At 56.0% G+C, this 20,322-nt stretch overlaps 1 protein-coding gene across 4 annotated transcripts in view; it reads right to left on the bottom strand.

Moving 5' to 3' along the window:
• Positions 1-252: 252 nt before the first annotated feature.
• The window catches only part of HAGH (hydroxyacylglutathione hydrolase), a 32,024-nt gene continuing 11,954 nt past the window's right edge, over positions 253-20,322 (bottom strand). For all 4 annotated transcript variants that reach the window (XM_078857017.1, XM_078857019.1, XM_078857018.1 and 1 more), the window contains exons 2-9: positions 13,391-13,563; positions 12,086-12,150; positions 10,637-10,754; positions 10,005-10,113; positions 5,660-5,763; positions 4,986-5,087; positions 2,301-2,380; positions 253-2,168 (exon numbers count right to left, since the gene is read on the bottom strand). In XM_078857017.1, the coding sequence (XP_078713143.1) occupies positions 2,069-2,168; positions 2,301-2,380; positions 4,986-5,087; positions 5,660-5,763; positions 10,005-10,113; positions 10,637-10,754; positions 12,086-12,150; positions 13,391-13,495 (783 nt within the window). In that variant the 5' untranslated portion in view covers positions 13,496-13,563 and the 3' untranslated portion in view covers positions 253-2,068. The remainder of the gene's footprint in view (positions 2,169-2,300; positions 2,381-4,985; positions 5,088-5,659; positions 5,764-10,004; positions 10,114-10,636; positions 10,755-12,085; positions 12,151-13,390; positions 13,564-20,322) is intronic.

Genomic DNA, 20,322 nt, shown 5'->3' on the forward strand with positions numbered 1-20,322 from the left:
TATTCTTCTTGACCGCCGTACATCATCCGCCCCACTCCCTCTCTCCACCCACCACGCTCGTGACACGTCCAGCCAAAGCGCAGCCGGCACACACATAAAGAGAGTGACGGCGACGCTGCCGATAAATTCCAGCGCAGCGCACAGAGCTCCCGTGCGTGGCCGCACAGAGCCCCCCCCCCCCCCGTGCGTGGCCGCACAGAGCCCCGTGCGTGGCCGCACGCACGCGGCCCAAGAAGGACCCGAACCGCAGCGCAGCGATGAATCTGCAGATTTATTCCTCGTGGTTTGGCAGCGGGACAGCACGAGAATTAAAACGTGGAAGAGGAAAAAAACCAAACCAGGACCGGTGATGAGGCCTCGCGTAGCCGCGTGGATGTCGCGGTCAACCGCATGCCTCGCCCGTCAACCGCACACACTTAATCAAACACACCTCATCGACCACACACACACCTCGTCAACAACACACCCCCTCACTTTAACCGCACAACCCGTCCGCCTTCAATCGCACAGAACTCATCAATTACACAGAACTCATCAATTACACAGAACTCATCAATTACACACGCCTCATCCTCACGGCGTATGCTTTCAATCCGCACACGCTCCCCACCAACCACACGCTCCTCATCAACCAGACACACACACACGCACTTCATCAAACACACCTCATCGACCACACACACACCTCATCAACCAGACACACGCACGCGCACCTCTCATCACAAACAAACGCAGCACCGGAGAATCCGGAGCGCCGGCGTGAAACAAGCAGAGGGCCTCGTCGAGCCGTGGCGGGCTGGGACTGGCGCCGGGAGACGAGGGTGATGAGGGTCAAGACCGCGCACACGCACGTGCACACAAAGACAAAGATCCCCCATATAGATTTAACAGACTGTCGGGGCAAGTGCTGTTAGCGAGAAAATATTAAGGCAGGGAGGGCACACGAGGAGGTGGGTGGCCAGCACCACGCCCGGACGCCTTTGTCTCCCCAGTGGCGACGTTTTTACACGCCGCACCAGGTGCTCATTTGAGGCCGAGTCGACCTAGGGGAGGGCCCCATGACCGGTTCAGATAATCGTCACCGGTGTTGGCCCGTGAGTGGGAATTGAACTCGGGTCGCCGGGTTCGTAGCGCAGCGTGCCAAACGCTACACTACCCCTCCCCTTCACGCACACACGCACACACACACGCACACACACGCACACACACGCACACACACGCACACACACACGCACACACGCACACACACACGCACACACACGGAGTGCATGTGGAGAGTAAGGACGGCTCCTGCAGCAGACTTGTGTGGTCGTACGATCGTCAGCGGCCGAGCTGGGTGGAGCCGGGTCAAGGTGGAGCCGGGTCAAGGTGGAGCCGGGTCAAGGTGGAGCCGGGTCGAGGTGGAGCCGGGTCAAGGTGGAGCCGGGTGAAGGTGGAACCGAGTCAAGATGGAGCCGGGTGAAGGTGGAGCCGGGTCAAGGTGGAGCCGGGTCAAGGTGGAGCCGGGTCGAGGTGGAGCCGGGTCAAGATGGAGCCGGGTCAAGGTGGAGCTGGGTGAAGGTGGAGCCGGGTGAAGGTGGAGCCGGGTGAAGGTGGAGCCGGATCAAGGTGGAGCCGGGTGAAGGTGGAGCCGGGTGAAGGTGGAGCTGGGTCGAGGTGGAGCCGGGTCAAGGTGGAGCCGGGTCAAGGTGGAGCCGGGTGAAGGTGGAGCCGGGTCGAGGTGGAGCCGGGTGAAGGTGGAGCCGAGTGGAGGTGGAGCTGGGTGAAGGTGGAGCCGGGTCGAGGTGGAGCCGGGTCAAGGTGGAGCCGAGTGAAGGTGGAGCCGGGTGAAGGTGGAGCCGGGTCGAGGTGGAGTCGGGTCAAGGTGGAGTCGGGTCAAGGTGGAGCCGGGTAAAGGTGGAGCCGGGTCGAGGTGGAGCCGGGTCAAGGTGGAGCCGGGTCGAGGTGGAGCCGGGTGAAGGTGGAGCCGGGTCAAGGTGGAGCCGGGTCGAGGTGGAGCCGGGTGAAGTTGGAGCCGGGTCAAGGTGGAGCCGGGTCGAGGTGGAGCCGGGTCGAGGTGGAGCCGCTGCTAGTTGGCTGGGGGCCGGAAGGAATCCTTCTCCTGTCGGATAGCGCCCATGGTGGCGATGGGGTCACTCTTCCCTGCGTGCTGCTGCACCGTCGGCTCCCTGTTCCACACAGCGAGGATCACAAGTTTCCAGTTATGAGGATCATGAGTTTCCAGTTATGAGGAACGCTCGTGTCTGTCTGCGTGAGATCTATGACCACCACGTGCACCACAATGGGAACTCGGCTCTTACCTCACGCGCATGAAGGGGTTAAAGGTGAACTCATCGCCGATGCAGGAGGGCACAGTGGGCTCACCCCTCGCTTGACGCTCCTGCAGCCACGGTCAACACACAACGGTCAACTCACACGTCAACTAAGATGTGGTCAACTCACCGGCCCTCTGTTGTTATTGGGAGGGCGACTGCCTTCAACTGCTCAGTAGCAGCGTCCTTCACGAGCCTCCGCCACAAACACACCCACAAAAAACCGGAAAAGCCCTGGATAGCCTTAACAGACTGTTGTGGCAAGTGCTGTTAGCGAGCAGCACCGATGAAAGCTGGTGTTGGCCGTGAGCGGGATCGAACTTGGGTGGTTGGGCTCGTCGCGCAGCACGCTAACCGCGGCACTACCGCTCCCCACACAAACACACACGTACACACATACACACACACACGTACACAGACGTACACACACATACACAGACGTACACACACACGTACGCACACACACGTACACACAACAACAACAACCGCCATTCGCCACTAAGTGGCGGTGACGTCACCACGACGCTTGTGCCAGGCCATGTGCACCTTGAGGCCACTTGAAGTGTCGAACGCCCGCTGGCAGGAGGTCACGGGGCAGACCCAGGTGCCACGGGTCGACTGACCGAGATGACCGAGATGACTGGCTGATGCACCACCTGTGCCCCCTACTGTACCAACTTGCTGTGCTTTAGCCACCCGTCGCTCCGCTCGTTGTTGTGAGCGTCGCTCCTCCGCCCTCCGTTGTTGTTGGAGGGCGACTGCCTCCAACTGCCCAGTAGCGTCCTTCACGAGCCTCCTCCACAGAGGCCGATCTTGACACCGCTGGTACCAGTCATCGGCAAGTCCACTCAGCTCCACGTCCTCCTGTACCACATCACTCCATCTCTTCTCTAGCCCGTGCCGCGCCCGTTTAGCCCCCTCGATCCGGCCGAACAAAAGCTGTTTAGGCATGCGGTGGCTGGGCATGCGGGCTACATGACCCAGCCAACGCAGCCTTGCCTGCCGGAGGAGCTCACTGATGGGACTTTGCCCAGATCTTTCAAGGACTTGTGAGCTCCTCACACAATCCAGCCTGGTTAAACCCAGGATGGATCGTAGGCAGGCCAGCCTAAATGTTTCCAACCGGCGAAGATGCTCCACTAGGGGGGTCCACGTTTCGCAAGCGTAGAGAAGGGAGGGAATGACCGTGGCCGAGAAGACCTGAAGCTTCGTGCGGAGCGACAGACCAGGTAGCTTCCACACAGCGTTACGCAACCGATGAAAAGATATTGCCGCTCGACTGATTCGGAGTGAGACCTCTGCTGATAAACTGGAGCCGGTCATAAGCACACTGCCCAGGTATGGGAAACTCTCCACTCTCTCCACAACTGCCCCATCACCAATTGGGAGTTGTGGGGGTGGAGTGTCCGATGGTACAAAATACCCAGGCAGGTGCTTAGTTTTGGTGGGGCTGATGGTAAGGCCCCACCTCTTAGTGGCACGCTCCAGTCTCAGCAGCAGCGTCTCCAACTCCTCTTCTGAATGAGCAGCTATTACCAAATCATCGGCATACATAACGTGGTTGACCAATAGGGAGCCATCCCTTGATCGCACCCGGGCGTCGATCAGCCTCCCATTATATCTGTACCAAATGGAAATTCCCCCGGTACAGCTATTGAAGGCTTCACGAACTACGCAGTCGAAATAGATGTTAAATAATGTGGGAGCCAGAGGACATCCCTGTCGCACCCCAAGGTGTACAGGGAAAGGCTCCGACTCCCGGCCACGTAGTTTTACCCGGGCCCGCTCACCATCATGAAGGTCCTTAATGATCGTGAGCAGAGGGTCAGGGACTCCGAAAGCACGAAGAACAACCCAGAGCCCAGTCCTACTGATGGTATCATAGGCCTTGACCAGGTCAATAAAGCAGAGATGTAGGTCTTTTTGGAATTCCCTACACCTCTGCTGAAGCAGACGGACAGAAAATATGGCATCTGTGCAGGACCGCCCTTTCCTGAAACCACATTGGGGCTCCGCAAGCCTCTCCTCAGCATGCCTAGCAAGGCGATGTTGAATAATCCTTGCCAGGACCTTACCCGGCACACTGAGGAGTGAGATGCCCCTGTAGTTGTTACAGTCGGTACGGTCCCCCTTCTTAAAGAGGGGGACCACCAGGGCATCCTTCCAGTCCTGCGGAACCCGTCCAGTGGTCCAGACTGTTGTTATGATGTCATATAGGGCAGTCTGTGCACAAACGCCACCCTCCCTCAGCATTTCGCCTGGGAGATCATCTCTGCCCGGTGCCTTCCCTGGTCTCAGACTCCGGATCGCCCTCAGTACCTCCTCAACAGCCGGTACCTCAGCCAGCCACTCACAGGGGGTGACCTCTTCCAATATTTGAGGCACCGCAGCCTCAGCAGGGGGCTCTGGACGGGTGCGAGGGGCTGGTAACCCCTCCACCTTCAATTAACCACCACTAAACTACGAAGTAAACGTACACACACACACACGTACACACACACAGACGTACACACACACACATACACTCTCCAATACACAGGTTATCACCCTTGCGCTACCACACTCCTCTCCCGTGCCTCACTTGGCAGGGGGCTATTGGGTGGGCGGGCTGGGGGGTGGGGGGCTGGCGGGGGGGGGGTGCTGGGTGAAGGAGGGGGGCGAGAGGAGACGCACCGTTGCCCAAGCCAGCTTCTCCAGCACTGCCGAGTTGCCGGGCTCCACGTGACGCGCAAACTTCAGGTTGTTCACCGTGTACTCGTGCCCGCAGTACACTCGCTGTGGTAAAACACACAAAGACAAAGGGCCCCCCCCGTGTAGCCTTAACAGACTGTAGGGGCAAGTGCTGTTAGCGAGCACCTATGAAGGCCGGCACGGCACACGAGGGGGTGCGTGGCAAACACCACGGCTGGCCGCCTTTGTCTCCCCAGTGGCGATGTTTACACACCGCACCAGGTACTCATTTGAGGCCGAGTCGACTTAGGGGAGACCCATGACCGGTACAGATAATCGATAATGGCCGTGAGCGGGAATCGAACTCGCCAGGTTCACGGCGCAGCGCGCGAACCGCTACACGACCACTCCCCACACAGACACAGGCGCACACGCACACACCCACGTACGCACGCACGCGCACGCGCGCCCCAGTCGATAGCAGAGAAAACCAGCGAGGCAGAGTTAATTTAAGCAGACTACTTGACTCGTGAGAGATTGCCAAATGCGTTCACTCGGAAGACGGAGGGCCCAATTGTAAAGATTTTTTTTGTTTTTCTCGTCGGAGCCCCCCCCGCCCCCCCCCCCCCCCCGAGGGCCGGAGCGTAGAGACGCGGAGAGATGAGAGGGGGACGCACCGACTCGGGGGGCAGGGCCCCCAACACCTCGACGAGCGCCGTGAACATCTCCCGAGGGGTCCCCTCGAAGAAGCGGCCGCAGCCCCCCACGAACAGCGTGTCTCCTGCCGCGGGGGGGCGGGGGGGGGGGGACAAATTAAGAGACAAAGACATCCCCCCACACCCCCCCCCCCCCCCACCGTATTGCCTTGAAAAAACTGTTGGGGACAAGCGCTGTTAGCGAGCACCGATGAAGGCCGTGGGCCGCACAGACGCGCACACCTGTACAGAGACACAGATCCCCCGTGTAGCCTGAACAGACTGTTGGGGCAAGTGCTGTTAACGAGCACCCTACGAAGGTCGGCACGGCACACGAGGGGGGTGGTTGGCCAGCGTCACGCCCGGCCGCCTTTGTCTCCTTAGTGGCGATATTTACACACTGCACCAGGTACCCATTTGAGGCCGAGTCGACCTAGGGGAGGAGGCCCAGGACCGGTTCAGACAACAGTCACTGGTGATGGCCGCGAGCGGGAATCAAACCCGGTTTGCCGGGGTTCGTTACGCAGTGCGCCGCCAAACCATCGTGCCGCCACTCCCCAAACAATACGTACAAAGACGCCCGCGCGCACACGCACACCCTGGCAGGTTCTCATATATTCACTCCATCGTGCGTTGCTCCTGTTTATGACCTTTCTATCGTACGTGCACTATAAGGCCTTTGTGAGCCAGGTCTTCCCTCGAAGAGGGCGGGAGAGCTCAGAGTCTCAGCGGGCTCCCCCACTTGATCGTCAGCCGAGATTAACCCGCGGAAGAGTGGCGCGCTCGCACAACACGCGGGCAGCGAGATAAGGAGATGGGGCGGAGGCGAGGAGATAGCGGAGACGGGGAGACACAGAGAGACGACAGGTGGATGTGGAGACAGGGAGACAACAGGTGGATGTGGACACAGGGCGATGGGGAAACAGGTGGATGTGGAAACAGGGAGACACAGAGACAGAGAGACAGATGTCCACCTAGCCTGGTACGTGCACGCGAGTGAAAAAGTGGGGAGGCCCTCGACTACGACATTGAGCCGGGGGGGGGGGGGGGGGGCTGCTCACGGAACAGGCGAGTGGAGGAGGGGGATTTGACTTGAAGACAACGAGCGAGGAGCGGGGATCACGGGGAAGCAGCACAAGTGTGCTGCTGCTGCTGCTGCCGTTGCGAGGCTGCCCGCAGGACGGCGAGATGTTAGCGCCATCGCTTGGTATACAAGTCGATCCTGACCCTGACGCCTGTATTTTTGGAGTTTGCGTCTCTCTCCCGGTGGTCACGTGGGTTTTCTCCGGGTCATCCGGTTTTCTCCCTCCACATTGAGAATCAACGTCACGCGTTCGGAGTAATTTCGACGAGCGCTCGAAACTTCCACGCGGTAAGCCACTTGGTCGAGCTATCATTGGCGATGCCCAGCTCGCGTCTTGGATTAGAAAAAGAGCTAAATAGTTCAGCGGGTCCTTACCTGCTGAAATAGAAACTAGTTTTTGAGTTGAGCAGTTTAGAATCCAAAGAGCGGAGGAGTGAGGCAGCACCGCCACCTCGCCGGAGGGTGACCCCCCCCCCCGCCCCCCAGCCGTGTGGGGGGCGGGGGGGAGGGGGGAGTGACCCCCCCCACCCCCCAGCCGTGTGGGGGCGAGGGGGAGGGGGGGGGTCAACCACACTTTACTTCAGCAGGCAACGGCGAATCGCGGTGCATTGGCGACGGGGGGAGGGGGGGTAGGGAGCTAGGCCCGGTTGGTGTATCCCTCGCCAACGACGTCATCCACGGGACGGGAACTGGAGTTGGGAGGTTGAGGCTCTTAGCGCGGTGCTCAGGAACCCAGCGGTATGTGACGTGCGCGTGCAGCCCTACATCTGCTAGATTCACACCACCGTCCAAGACAATTGCATTTGCAAAATGCTCAGGAGCAGCAGCAGCAGCAGCAGCGACTCTCTTTCAGAGTGAATCATCAGCGGTGATCTACGTATGTACGTATGGTCTGTTGAACGTCTTTCGCACCGTACGTAGCCAACCGTGCTAATCGAGATGCAGGCCCCGGCAGGAACCATCATCGCCGTCATCTGGAAAAATACGGAAGTGGGGCCAGAGGGCTCAAATTTCGGCCGGTTCTCTCCGCCTGCCCGTTGAAAGAACGCCGCGTAAACGGCCCTCCGAAAAATACACCAACACTCCCCGACGTTCTGAACCCAAACCTCAACGCCACCCTATAGCACACAACACACGCGGCTCAGAAAACCGCCCTCGGTGGATTTACATTTAAATGAGGAAGAGCCTCATCAAGAGCGCCTGAGCAGACGGCGAGTTTGTAGTTGCTCAGCGCACGCGCGCAGACACACACGAGAGCACGCGCGCACGCACGCTCTCAGCGGCCGAGTTGACCGGGGTGTGAGCGGCGGTCGCTTGCAGCGCTTTGTAAAACTTAAGTCGGACCGGCGCAATGTCATCGCTATTTGCCGAGGCACAGGGAAGCCGGGCAAGTGATGAAGTTCCCCGTGACGGACAGGGCAATTATTGATTGAGAACGAAAAAAGGGCGCGCCCACGGTATTAAATAAGATGCGGGGAGAACACCCCCCCCCCCCCCGAAGCTCGGGAGTTGAACACAAAAACGGAGAGAGGCAATTTTCGCATGAAAGTAACGGTTCATTAAACAAACGACGCGTGCTATGTGCACGCGTCATGTTTGACGTTGATGTTAGACATGAGTAATGGGAGGAGGAGGGGGGGGGGGCGTGGGGGGTGGGGGGTGGTGGTCATATTGGAGATAAAACGAGCGTGGGAGTGACAGACAACACACGAGACGACATTTCACAACGGAGGAGCGGCGGCGGCAGTGACAATCCGATGAGTGACGACGGATTCGTGGTCGTGATCCGGTTGGAGAAGTCGACAAAAGTCCAAGGGATGTCCCGTTCAAATGAGCGCTGAGGCAGTGCCGGTGCGCGTCTCCCATTCCACAGCCCTGAAAGCCCCGTGGTGGACAATTCCACCTTCCTACCGGTTCAGACAATCTTCACTGGGGCTGGCGAGTCTCTCCAGGGACGGATGTTGTTGTCGCTTTCGGCACCGTTCCGCACTTTTCTGTCCCGTTATTTAGAGTTCCGCTCGCCCCATTCGCCCGAACGTAATACTGGACTGTCATTTGAAACGTCAACATCATCTTCATCATGATCATCACGATCTATCCAATGCTGGACAAAGGCCTCATTGAAGTGCTGAATCGATTAACATAGTAATTGCAATATTAGATTACGATTACTCTACATTCGGGGTGGCCAACCTTTGACAGACCCAAAACCAAAAAGTACCCACATTTGACTGCAAGTATTGTGGTTAACGTAAACATGATTCCTTGCAAAAGGTGTCAGTTTTGTTGCCAGAAAAAAAGGGGAAACCCTATTAGTATATTTTGGTGCTGGCAAAGGAGGTCCCATGATGTAGATGCTCACCCCGAGCTCTCATTACTCTGGTAGTGCGTTGTCTTGAACTGTGCGCCTTTTGGCGTCATCTGGTCGAACACCATATGAGACTAGGCTCTAAAGAAAGCTGTCTCTGGTGCGGACCAATCAGTTTCAAAGACAATGCATAAATTATCAGAGTATTGTTTTTTGTTTGCATTTGACTGCAAGTATTGTGGTTAATGTAAACATGATTCCTTGCAAAAGGTGTCAGTTTTGTTGCCAGAAAAAAAAGGGAAAACCCTATTAGTAAGTACCCACGAGTTCTGCAAAGAGCAAAGTGTTTCTATATAAAGTATATATATATCAAGTATATATATAAAGTATATATATAAAGTATATATATATATAAAGTGTATATATAAAGTATATATATAAAGTATATATATAAAGTGTATATATACATTGACAGTTATCGGCACAGCACGGCAGACATTCATTATGCTTTGCTACAGCGATGGTGCGTTTCTACGTTATGCCCCTTCGACAGAGCCGCGTGCGGTGCATTCAAGAGCAGCGTGCGGCAACGGAAGATGCCAGTGGGCGACCGCTGCTGTACATAACAGCGTCCTCTGCAGACGATCAATCAGGCGGATTAATCGAGAGGTACCGTGGATGTGGCTGGCGTGCTGGGGTGGCCCGAAACGAATGCCTGGTGAAAATTGACGGACGAGTTGACTGCTTGGAGATAATAGACAGTTGCAGCTCCAGACACACGATGTAGTCTGTGGACGAATCGATTGCGAGAGACGAATCGATGTGTCGCTATAATACCTTGCGGGAGGCAGGGGGCGGGGGGGGGGGGGGTCCTGGGCCTTCACTGGTGAAGAGGGTAATGGGGGCGGAGGGCGGCGGGGGGGGGGGTAGCTCACCGGTGAAGAGAGCGGGGGGCTCCGTGCTCCCCTCCTGGGTCACGAAGTAGCAGATGTGGCCGGACGTGTGGCATGGGGTGAACAGACACCGCACGTTCAGCGAGCCAATCTGCACCGTAAACACACAAAGACAAGGATCCCCCGAATAGCCTCAACAGACTGTTGGGGCAAGAGGGGTTAGCGTGCAGCACCTACGAAGGCCGGCACTGCACACGAAGGGGGCGGGCGGCCAGCGCCACGCCCCGGCCACCTCTGTCTCCCTAGCGGCGATGTTCACACATCGCATCAGACACTCATTTGAGGCCGAGTCGATCTAGGGGAGGCCCAAGACCGGTTCAGATCATCTTCACCGGTGATGTCCGTGAGCGGGAATCGAACTCGGGTCGCCGGGTTCGTAGCGCGGCGCGCTAACCGCTGCAACTACTGCTCCCCTCCACACCGCAACACACGCACACAAACACAAAGATCCCCGACATAGCCTTCAACAGACTGTTTCGGGGGCAAGCGCTGTTGGCGAGCACCTTTGAAAGCCGCTGCACCACGGCTCCCACGCTCACACAGCGGGGGCCGTGGGGGGGGGGGGGGGTGCTACAGGGGGTGAAGTATGGCATGCAGCGGGGTGTGACCCCCACCTGCAGCTCATCCCCGTGCTTGACGTGCGAGGTGAGCGCTCCGATTCGCTGGTCTCCCCCGACTACGGTCAGCCCCGGCTCCATGGCAACCAGCTTCTCATTACCGCCAGCGTGGTCCCTTCACACCACACACGCACGCACACACACGCACGCACGCACGCACACACACACACAGGCACACATGCACGCACAGGCACACACACACACGCACGCACACACACACACGCACACAGGCACACACACAGGCACACGCACGCGCGCACGCACACAGGTTACTCACCACGCACTCACCTCTCACTCACCACACTACCCGCACATTGCCCCACACTCCTCACTCACTCACAGCACCCTCAGCGGCACACACTCGCCCCACTAGCGCCACTACGCTCGCCACACACTTCCAGCACACACACTCACCGCACCCTCACCTTCCACCACACCTCGTCACCCGACGCTCACCCCCCCTTAACGCTAAAACCCATTAACCCCACGTTCCCTCCCTTCCTCACCTCCTCCTCCTTGTCCCCCTCGCTCACTCACCCCCTGCAAGGACCCCCGCAGCCCGTTACAAATCATCGACATTGTAATTGGCGAGTGGAGCGCCGCGCACACGGCGCATAGTAATTGTGTTGCGTGCTGCTGATTGTGTCTAAGCGTCGTGTTAATGGTGATGGGCATTGAGAGCAAACAGCATTAGCGGAGCTGCGCGCACGGCTGCGACTCGTGCCCTTGTGCAGCTTTGCGTGACGCGCATGCTAGCAGAGGTGTGCGCGCGCGCACGTGCAGCGCGTTTGTGTTACCGCGTGCGTGCGTGCCGAGTGGTAGTGCAACGGCCAGCGCGCTGCGCGACACAACCCGGCAAGCCGCGTTCGATTCCTAGTTCAAGGCCAACACTGGTGACAGTTATTCGAACCGGTCCTGGGCCTCCCCGAGGTCGACTCAGCCTCAAATGAGTAGCTGGTGCGATGTGTAAACATCGCCACTGGGAAAACAAAGGTGGCCGGGCGTGGTGCTGTCCACCCATCCCTTTGTGTCGCGTGCCGGCCTTAATGGGTGCTCGCTAACAGTACTTGCAGTCTGCTAAAGGCTTTGTTGTGTCACTGTGTATGTGTGTGTGTGAGAATCACTATGTGTGTGTCTTTGTGCTGTCTTTTCTTGGATTTTCTGTTTGCACTTAGTCACATATTCACTTTAAGATGTTTTTTGTTCATGTTTTTGTTTTTGTTTGTTGCGGTTGCACCCGATTCAAGAGCCGAATGGCTCACAGGGCTATACCTAATAAATGAACTTGAAACTTGTGTGCAGGGTGTGTGTGTATTGCAGAGTATGTGTGTGTGTGTGTGCAGTGTATTCGATGTAAACAACACAACCACCCGACACATACTCTCCACCCAGCACTCTGCGTGTGTGCCATGTGTGGCGAGTGTGACGAGCGGTGTGTGGTATCACCAGTGATGATGAGTGGTGAGCACAGTAGTGAGCTCCACACCCTCCTCCCGAGCAGCCGCAATAATCTGCACACGCACAAACGACAACAATTCCCCGTATAGCCTCGACGAACTGTTGGGGCAAGTGCTGTTAGCGAGCACCTATGAAGTCCAACATGGCACACGAGGGGGTGGGTGGCCAGCCCAGCCGCATGTGTCTCCGTAATAGTGGCGGTTTACCTGCATTGTGAGCAACTCATTTGAGGCTGAGTCGACCTAGGGGAGGAGGCCCAGGACCGGTTAGATAATCGTCACTGGTGTTGGTCATGAGTGGGAACCGAACTCGGGTCGCCGGGTTCGTAGCACAGCACAGCGCAGCGCGCTACCACACACGCACACGCACGCACTGTATGCATGTATCATTACCAAGACAAAGATTCCCCGTATAGCCTTACAACTGGAGGGGGAAAGTGCCCGTAGCGAACACCTGTGGAGGCTGGCATGGCACACGAAGGGGTGGGCAACACCATAGCCAGCCACCATTGCCGCCCCCAGTGCTGATGTTTCTCCACCGCACCAGGTACTCATTCATGGGTTAAATATGCCTCAGTCAGGGCCTTGACTCGTCTCAATGCTACTTTTTAATTCTCACCTTCATATTGATCTCAGCCGCAAGGTACCTCTCTGACTCCACGAAGAACCTCAATGAGCCCACGAAATGAAATCTCCCCACCAGATCAAAGAAAAAGGAACTCCCTCCTGTTCATACACGAGATTGTATTTAAATCAAAGATTATATCTGAAGGGTATATATTACTTTCCATACTCGTCCAGATTGATAGCGTTAAAGTGACTGCTTTTAAATTGCAAACTTTTTCCTCAAGGAGTTTGAAATGAAATAATAATTTTAAATTCTAAACTATGTCTTCTTCACCAGGTATGGCCCACTGAGCTGTACAGCTCTTTCTCAGAAGCGACCACAAATTTGCCACAAATGAAAGCTCAACGAAGTGGCTCGTATCACGTGGACATTTATAGCAGCCACATACTCACGTTGATTCTAAACGTGGAGGGAAAAAGCGGAAAACCCGGAGAACAATCCACGCGACCGCGGGGAGATAGACACGCAAACTCCAAATATACAGGTGTCAAGGTCGAACCCACGACCTCCTGCATACCAGACGAGGCAATTCACATCTTGCCACGCGGCTCCCTGAATTGCATCAACCACTACCGCGATCACCGGCAGTTGCAGCGTGGATTTGACCCCTCAAAAATCACGACCCAAAATCACGACCGCCCCCAAATTTGACCCCTGACCCCTGACCTTGTCGGGCTCGACGGGGTCGACGGCGGCAGCCCGCTGCGTGCGCTCGTCCACCAGGAGGTACATGAAGTTGTCCTGCAGCGCGGGGACGAGGCGCACCCTCATGGCTCCGTGGCTCGTCGATCCGCTCCGACGGGAGAACGATCCACTCTGACGCACCGACACGGCAGCTCCTGGCTCGAGCGGGGCGAGGGGGGGGGAGAGAAGCGTCACACTCTGCCAGACACAGAGAGAGGGGAGAGAGAGTAATACGAGTAACGGATACAATGTTCAGAAACACGCGTTGAGATTATTTGGCTGCTATGAATTTTCCACGTGATAGGCCACTTCGTTCAGCTACCATTTGTGGCCAGGTCGCTTATGAAGAATGTTATAGCTCAGCGGCCTTTCCCTGGTAAAATAAAAAGTTTAGTTATTTTTGTTATTGTTTTGTGATTACCGTTCCTATACTTTACACTCGTAGCGTGTTTTCGTATTGGTTGTTGTTGTAACTTTCCGACCTTCCCCCTATTGGGCATTTGTAAAGAAGAGCTTCATAGCTCATCGGATTCCTGCAGTATAGATAAACATTCTGGTTCTAAACTATCACTCTCTGCCAGGGAGGGAGATATACCGAGTAATGCACACACTTACTCTCCACCAGGGAGAGGGTAGGTAATAGGAGTAATCCACACTCTTACTCTCCACCAGGGAGAGGGTAGGTAATAGGAGTAATCCACACTCCTACTCTCTACCAGGGAGAGGGTAGGTAATAGGAGTAATCCACACTCTTACTCTCTACCAGGGAGAGGGTAGGTAATAGGAGTAATCCACACTCTTACTCTCTACCAGGGAGAGGGTAGGTAATAGGAGTAATCCACACTCTTACTCTCCACCAGGGAGAGGGTAGGTAATAGGAGTAATCCACACTCCTACTCTCTACCAGGGAGAGGGTAGGTAATAGGAGTAATCCACACTCTTACTCTCTACCAGGGAGAGGGTAGGTAATAGGAGTAATCCACACTCTTACTCTCCACCAGGGAGAGGGTAGGTAATAGGAGTAATCCACACTCTTACTCTCTACCAGGGAGAGGGTAGGTAATAGGAGTAATCCACACTCCTACTCTCTACCAGGGAGAGGGTAGGTAATAGGAGTAATCCACACTCCTACTCTCTACCAGGGAGAGGGTAGGTAATAGGAGTAATCCACACTCTTACTCTCCACCAGGGAGAGGGTAGGTAATAGGAGTAATCCACACTCTTACTCTCTACCAGGGAGAGGGTAGGTAATAGGAGTAATCCACACTCTTACTCTCCACCAGGGAGAGGGTAGGTAATAGGAGTAATCCACACTCTTACTCTCTACCAGGGAGAGGGTAGGTAATAGGAGTAATCCACACTCTTACTCTCTACCAGGGAGAGGGTAGGTAATAGGAGTAATCCACACTCTTACTCTCCACCAGGGAGAGGGTAGGTAATAGGAGTAATCCACACTCTTACTCTCTACCAGGGAGAGGGTAGGTAATAGGAGTAATCCACACACTTACTCTACACCAGGGAGAGGGTAGGTAATAGGAGTAATCCACACTCTTACTCTCTACCAGGGAGAGGGTAGGTAATAGGAGTAATCCACACTCTTACTCTCTACCAGGGAGAGGGTAGGTAATAGGAGTAATCCACACTCCTACTCTCTACCAGGCATTGCTATAATACGAGTAATGCACACACTTACTCTCTACCAGGGAGAGGATAATAGGAGTAATCCACACTCTTACTCTCTACCAGGGAGGGAGTAATGCAAGTAATTCATACGCTCTCACTCTCTACCAGGCATTGCTATAATACGAGTAATGCACGCATCGTCAGGGCGATAGTAATACTAGTAATCAAAGATCCCCCGTGTAGCCTTAACAGACTGTAGGGGCAAGTGCTGTTAGCGAGCACCTATGAAGGCCGGAACGGTACACGAGGGGGTGGGTGGCCAGCACCACGCCCGACCGCCTTTGTCTCCCCAGTGGCGATGTTTACACACCGCACCAGGTACTCATTTGAGGCTGAGTCGACCTAGGGGAGGCCCGGGGACGGTTCAGATAATCGTCACTGGTGTTGGCCGTGAGCGGGAATCGAACCTATGTCGCCGGGTTCATAGCGCAGCGCGCTAACCACTACACTATCGCTCCCCACTACTAGTAATGCACACACTGGCACCCTCTACCAGGGTGAGAGTAATGAGTAAGACACAGTCACTCTCTACCAGGAAAAGTGCAATTCAAGTATTGCACTCTCTCTCACTTTCTACACGAGAGAGAATAATACACACTCTCCCTCGCCCAGGGAGAGGGAAAGAATCGCTCGTTTGTATGGAGTATTGTAAGTAAACTCTCTAACAGGGAGACGGTAATATTATCTCTCTCTTTAATATCCTCTTCGAGATACAATGAACATACACTCACTTTCCTAGGCAAACACCACTCTCTTCTCCCATAAAAGACGTCCAGGAACATACACAGTAAAACGCTGTCCCAGAAAGAGATAATAACGCTCTTCGAAATAAAAACACTCACTCTCCCAAACAGAAACATACGTATGTCTTGTTGAACTTCCTTCGCGCCGTACGTGACCAACCGTGCTAATTGGAGGTGCGGGGCAAGGCCAACAAACGAAATACAAAAAGCAGTTCTATACACTCTCCTAAAGTAAAACAGTCACTCCACCGTAGACAAATTCACTCTCCCGTTGAGAAAGAAATACTCTCCCATAGTAAAACATTCACTTTCAGAGAGAAACACTCTACCATCGTAAAACACTCTCCCAGAGAGTAGCACTCTCCCATGGTAAAACACTCACGCTCCCCGAGAGAGAACACTCTCCCATCGTAAAACACTCGCTCTCCCAGAGAGTGGCACTCTACCATAGTAAAACACTCGCTCTCCCAGAGAGTAACACTCTACCATAGTAAAACACTCACTCTCCCATTGAGAAAGAAACACTCTCCCACCGTAAGAATCACAACACTCCCTTAGCATTGAGGCAGCAACAAAACGCACTCCGCCAAGGTAGAATAACAAAATTACTCCCCCATGGGATGTAAAAAACAAACACTCCCACGCGTGCCGTTAAACACACGATCCCCGCCCCTCTCGGGGGAGAGTAAAAACACTCACGTGGCGCCACTCCCCTCTCCTCCCCGCACTAAATCACACACTCGCACTGACAGCAAATAACAGGTCTTCAACGGGGGGGGGGGGGGTGACGTTAAGCTACCCGCGGAGAGCGTGGGAGGCCGGGTAGCGAAGAGAGGGGAGAGCGGAGAGCGGAGGAGATGGTAGGTGGTGGTGGTGGGGGGGGGGGAGGCAGGCGCTGTGTAATTAGAGCGAGGCCCCTTTATTTCCCCGCGTGCGCACGCTCCGATAACGAGTCGCATCGCCCATTAACTCGACGCGTTGGGCCGGCAAAAGGGCTCTCTGTGTGTGTGGATGGAGGTGGTGTGGTGGTGGGGGGGGGGAGCGTGTGGTGAGTGAGGTGTGCGGGGCAATGTGGGGGGTGGGGGGAAGCAGACTCAATTATAATTGCTGATATTATTATACACGTAAACTTCGGTGCGCGGACAAACGCGCATACGTTAATGGACACTGCACGGGAGTCGGTGGTGGTGGTCACGTGGCCAACAACAATGCCTAGAAGCCAGTGAGTGCCAGATAATAGCCATGACCATCATCATCATCACAAATAAGCTCGGTAAATAACAATGAGCTCTGTAAATAAGGACGCGCACGACCCGCGATGCCAAACAGTGTGTATATTGTTGGAATGTCGGTAATGTGAATAATGAAAATGCTTACACAACAACAAAATCGTCTCCCCATTGCCGTTGGTTATTTACTTATTCATTACTTATTTATCCAGGCGAGGCAAACTGAATTCGAGGACTCTTTTTTTCAGGAGGGTCCTGCATTGGGGCTTTTATTTAAGACGTTTTCGGCGAATAAATGACGGGTGTTCATGAACGTCTAACGAAGCCGGAGCACCCGGAGAAAACCTTCAAGTGCGAAGGGTACAGAACCATACAGATGAAAGCAGATGGCGATTAGTGGCGATTAGTGCACTTGCTGTACTGCCTCTCTCCTGGTGAGCCGGAGTATGGCACCTTGAAGGGAGTTTCACACCTGTGCGATCTGCCAACCCTCACCCCTCCACAGTGCTGAATTACAGGTGTGCCAGCCAGCCAATGAACCCAATGTCAGCCGTAGTCGGGAATCGAACTCTGGTCTCAGATTTCTAGCACAGTGGCCTAACCACTGTGACATTCTCGATTTGAAGCTTTCGTGACTGCAGGAATCCATACTCTTTGGTGCTTTCGGTAAAGTCACGTGGGTAGAAAAAATAATAATAGATCACGACGTTTCGATCGCAACACAAGCAGTCGTCCTCAGGCGGAAAACATAATCCAGCAGTTCTACTGCTGGATTATTTTGTTGATCACTAAATTCACCCAAACCACATCAGCCCATCTCTTCTCTCGCCTGTGGTGCACCCGTTCAGCCCCCTCTATCCGACCAAACAGAAGCTGATTTGGGCATGCGGTGGCTGGGCATGCGGGCTACATGACCCAGCCATCGCAGCCTCGCCTGCCAGAGGAGCTTCACTAATGGGACTGTGCGCCGATATTTCAAGGAGCCGTGAGCTCGTCACACAATCCAGCCTTGGAAAGCCCACAATGGATCGTAGGCAGGCCAGCATGAATGGTTCAAGCAAGCTCAGGTGTTCTTGTAAAGGGGTACATGTTTCACAAGCATAAAGAGAGGGTCTAACTGTGGCTGATAAGACGCAGAGCTTTGTGTGGAGTGACAGGCCAGGCAGCTTCCACACAGCGCTTGCGCAGAAGCGGACGCAATGCATGGGGCCAGATAAGCCCAACGGCAGCAGTAGGAGGGGCTGCTAGATTTCCGTGCAGCCCATGGGCTTGTAATTACCAGCATGCTGTTCCCACGTTGGCACATCCGCGCAACATCTTGAGTGCACGCTGGGTCCAGGCAAGAACATCTGCTCAGACTCTTTAAGTGGCAGAACAGCAAATGAGAGCCCATGTCCTTGACACAAGGACCTGCTATGGAGTTAATCTGCTTGTCTCGTGGAAGATGCGCTTGGCCCTTCTCCCACTGTGGTGGAGCCCGTCCGCCTAGGCAGGACCCCCATTCAGACCCACAAGAGCCTGGTCTCGACTATCGCTGGTGAGAGTTGCAAGCGTCGCTTGCAGCTGCGGGTTGGAACCGAGTCATCCCCTTCATCCCTGATACTGGAGGGGGGGGGGAGCAGGAGAAACGGGGGGGGGGGGGTCAGTGGGGGAACAGGGTGAGCAAAGGAATACTGGGAATAGGAACGGGGGGGAGGGGGGCAGGGAGTGTAGGAGGAACAAGGGGAGGGGAGCAGGATTGGGGAGCCCAGAGGGAGGAGGAGGAACACAGCGAGAAGGGCAGCAGGAGGGACATGGAGATCTGGGAGCCCAGAGGGAGCAGGAGGAGGAACACAGGGAGAAGGGCAGCAGGAGGGACATGGAGATCTGGGAGCCCAGAGGGAGCAGGAGGAGGGACACAGGGAGAAGGGCAGCAGGAGGGACATGGAGATCTGGGGGCCCAGAGGGAGCAGGAGGAGGGACACAGGGAGAAGGGCAGCAGGAGGGACATGGAGATCTGGAAGCCCAGAGGGAGCAGGAGGAGGAACACAGCGAGAAGGGCAGCAGGAGGGACATGGAGATCTGGGAGCCCAGAGGGAGGAGGAGGGACACAGGGAGAAGGGCAGCAGGAGGGACATGGAGATCTGGGGGCCCAGAGGGAGCAGGAGGAGGAACACAGGGAGAAGGGCAGCAGGAGGGACATGGAGATCTGGGAGCCCAGAGGGAGCAGGAGGAGGGACACAGGGAGAAGGGCAGCAGGAGGGACATGGAGATCTGGGGGCCCAGAGGGAGCAGGAGGAGGGACACAGGGAGAAGGGCAGCAGGAGGGACATGGAGATCTGGGAGCCCAGAGGGAGCAGGAGGAGGGACACAGCGAGAAGGGCAGCAGGAGGGACATGGAGATCTGGGAGCCCAGAGAGAGCAGGAGGAGGGACACAGGGAGAAGGGCAGTGGGAGGGACATGGAGATCTGGGAGCCCAGAGGGAGCAGGAGGAGGGACACAGCGAGAAGGGCAGCAGGAGGGACATGGAGATCTGGGAGCCCAGAGGGAGCAGGAGGAGGGACACAGCGAGAAGGGCAGTGGGAGGAACGTGGACATCAGGGAATGCAGCAGGAGCAAGAGGAGTGGGGAGGGGGGGGTAGATGGGACAGGGGGGCATTAGGGGGAGCAGAGGGAGAAGGGGCAGGAGGGGAATCGAAGGAAAAGGGGAATCAGAGGCCACAGGGGGAGCAGAGGGAGCAGGGCAATCAGAGGGAGTGGGGGGAGCAGGGGTAACTTGGGGAGCAGAGGAATTAGAGGGAGCAGTGGGAGTAGGGGGGGGGGCAGAGGGAGTAGGGGGGGGGGGCAGAGGGAGTAGGGGGGGGGCAGAGGGAGTAGGGCAATCAGAGAGAGTGGGGGGAGCAGGGGTAACTTGGGGAGCAGAGGAATTAGAGGGAGCAGAGGGAATAGGGGGGCAGAGGGAGTAGAGGGGCAGAGGGAATGGGGGGGGCAGAGGGAGTAGGGGGGGCAGAGGGAATAGGGGGGGGGGGCAGAGGGAATAGGGGGGGCAGAGGGAATAGGGGGGGCAGAGGGAGTAGGGGGGGGGGCAGAGGGAGTAGGGGGGGGGGCAGAGTAGGGGGAGCTGAGGAATTAGAGGGAGCAGAAGGAGTGGGGGGGGGGGGGCAGAGGGAGTAGGGGGAGCAGAGGGAATAGGGGGGGGCAGAGGGAGTAGGGGGGGGCAGAGGGAGTAGGGGGAGCAGAGGGAATAGGGGGGGGGCAGAGGGAATAGGGGGGGGGCAG

Source organism: Lampetra fluviatilis, chromosome 5 (assembly GCF_964198595.1).
Source record: "Lampetra fluviatilis chromosome 5, kcLamFluv1.1, whole genome shotgun sequence".
NCBI classification, from domain to species: Eukaryota; Metazoa; Chordata; class Hyperoartia; order Petromyzontiformes; family Petromyzontidae; genus Lampetra; species Lampetra fluviatilis.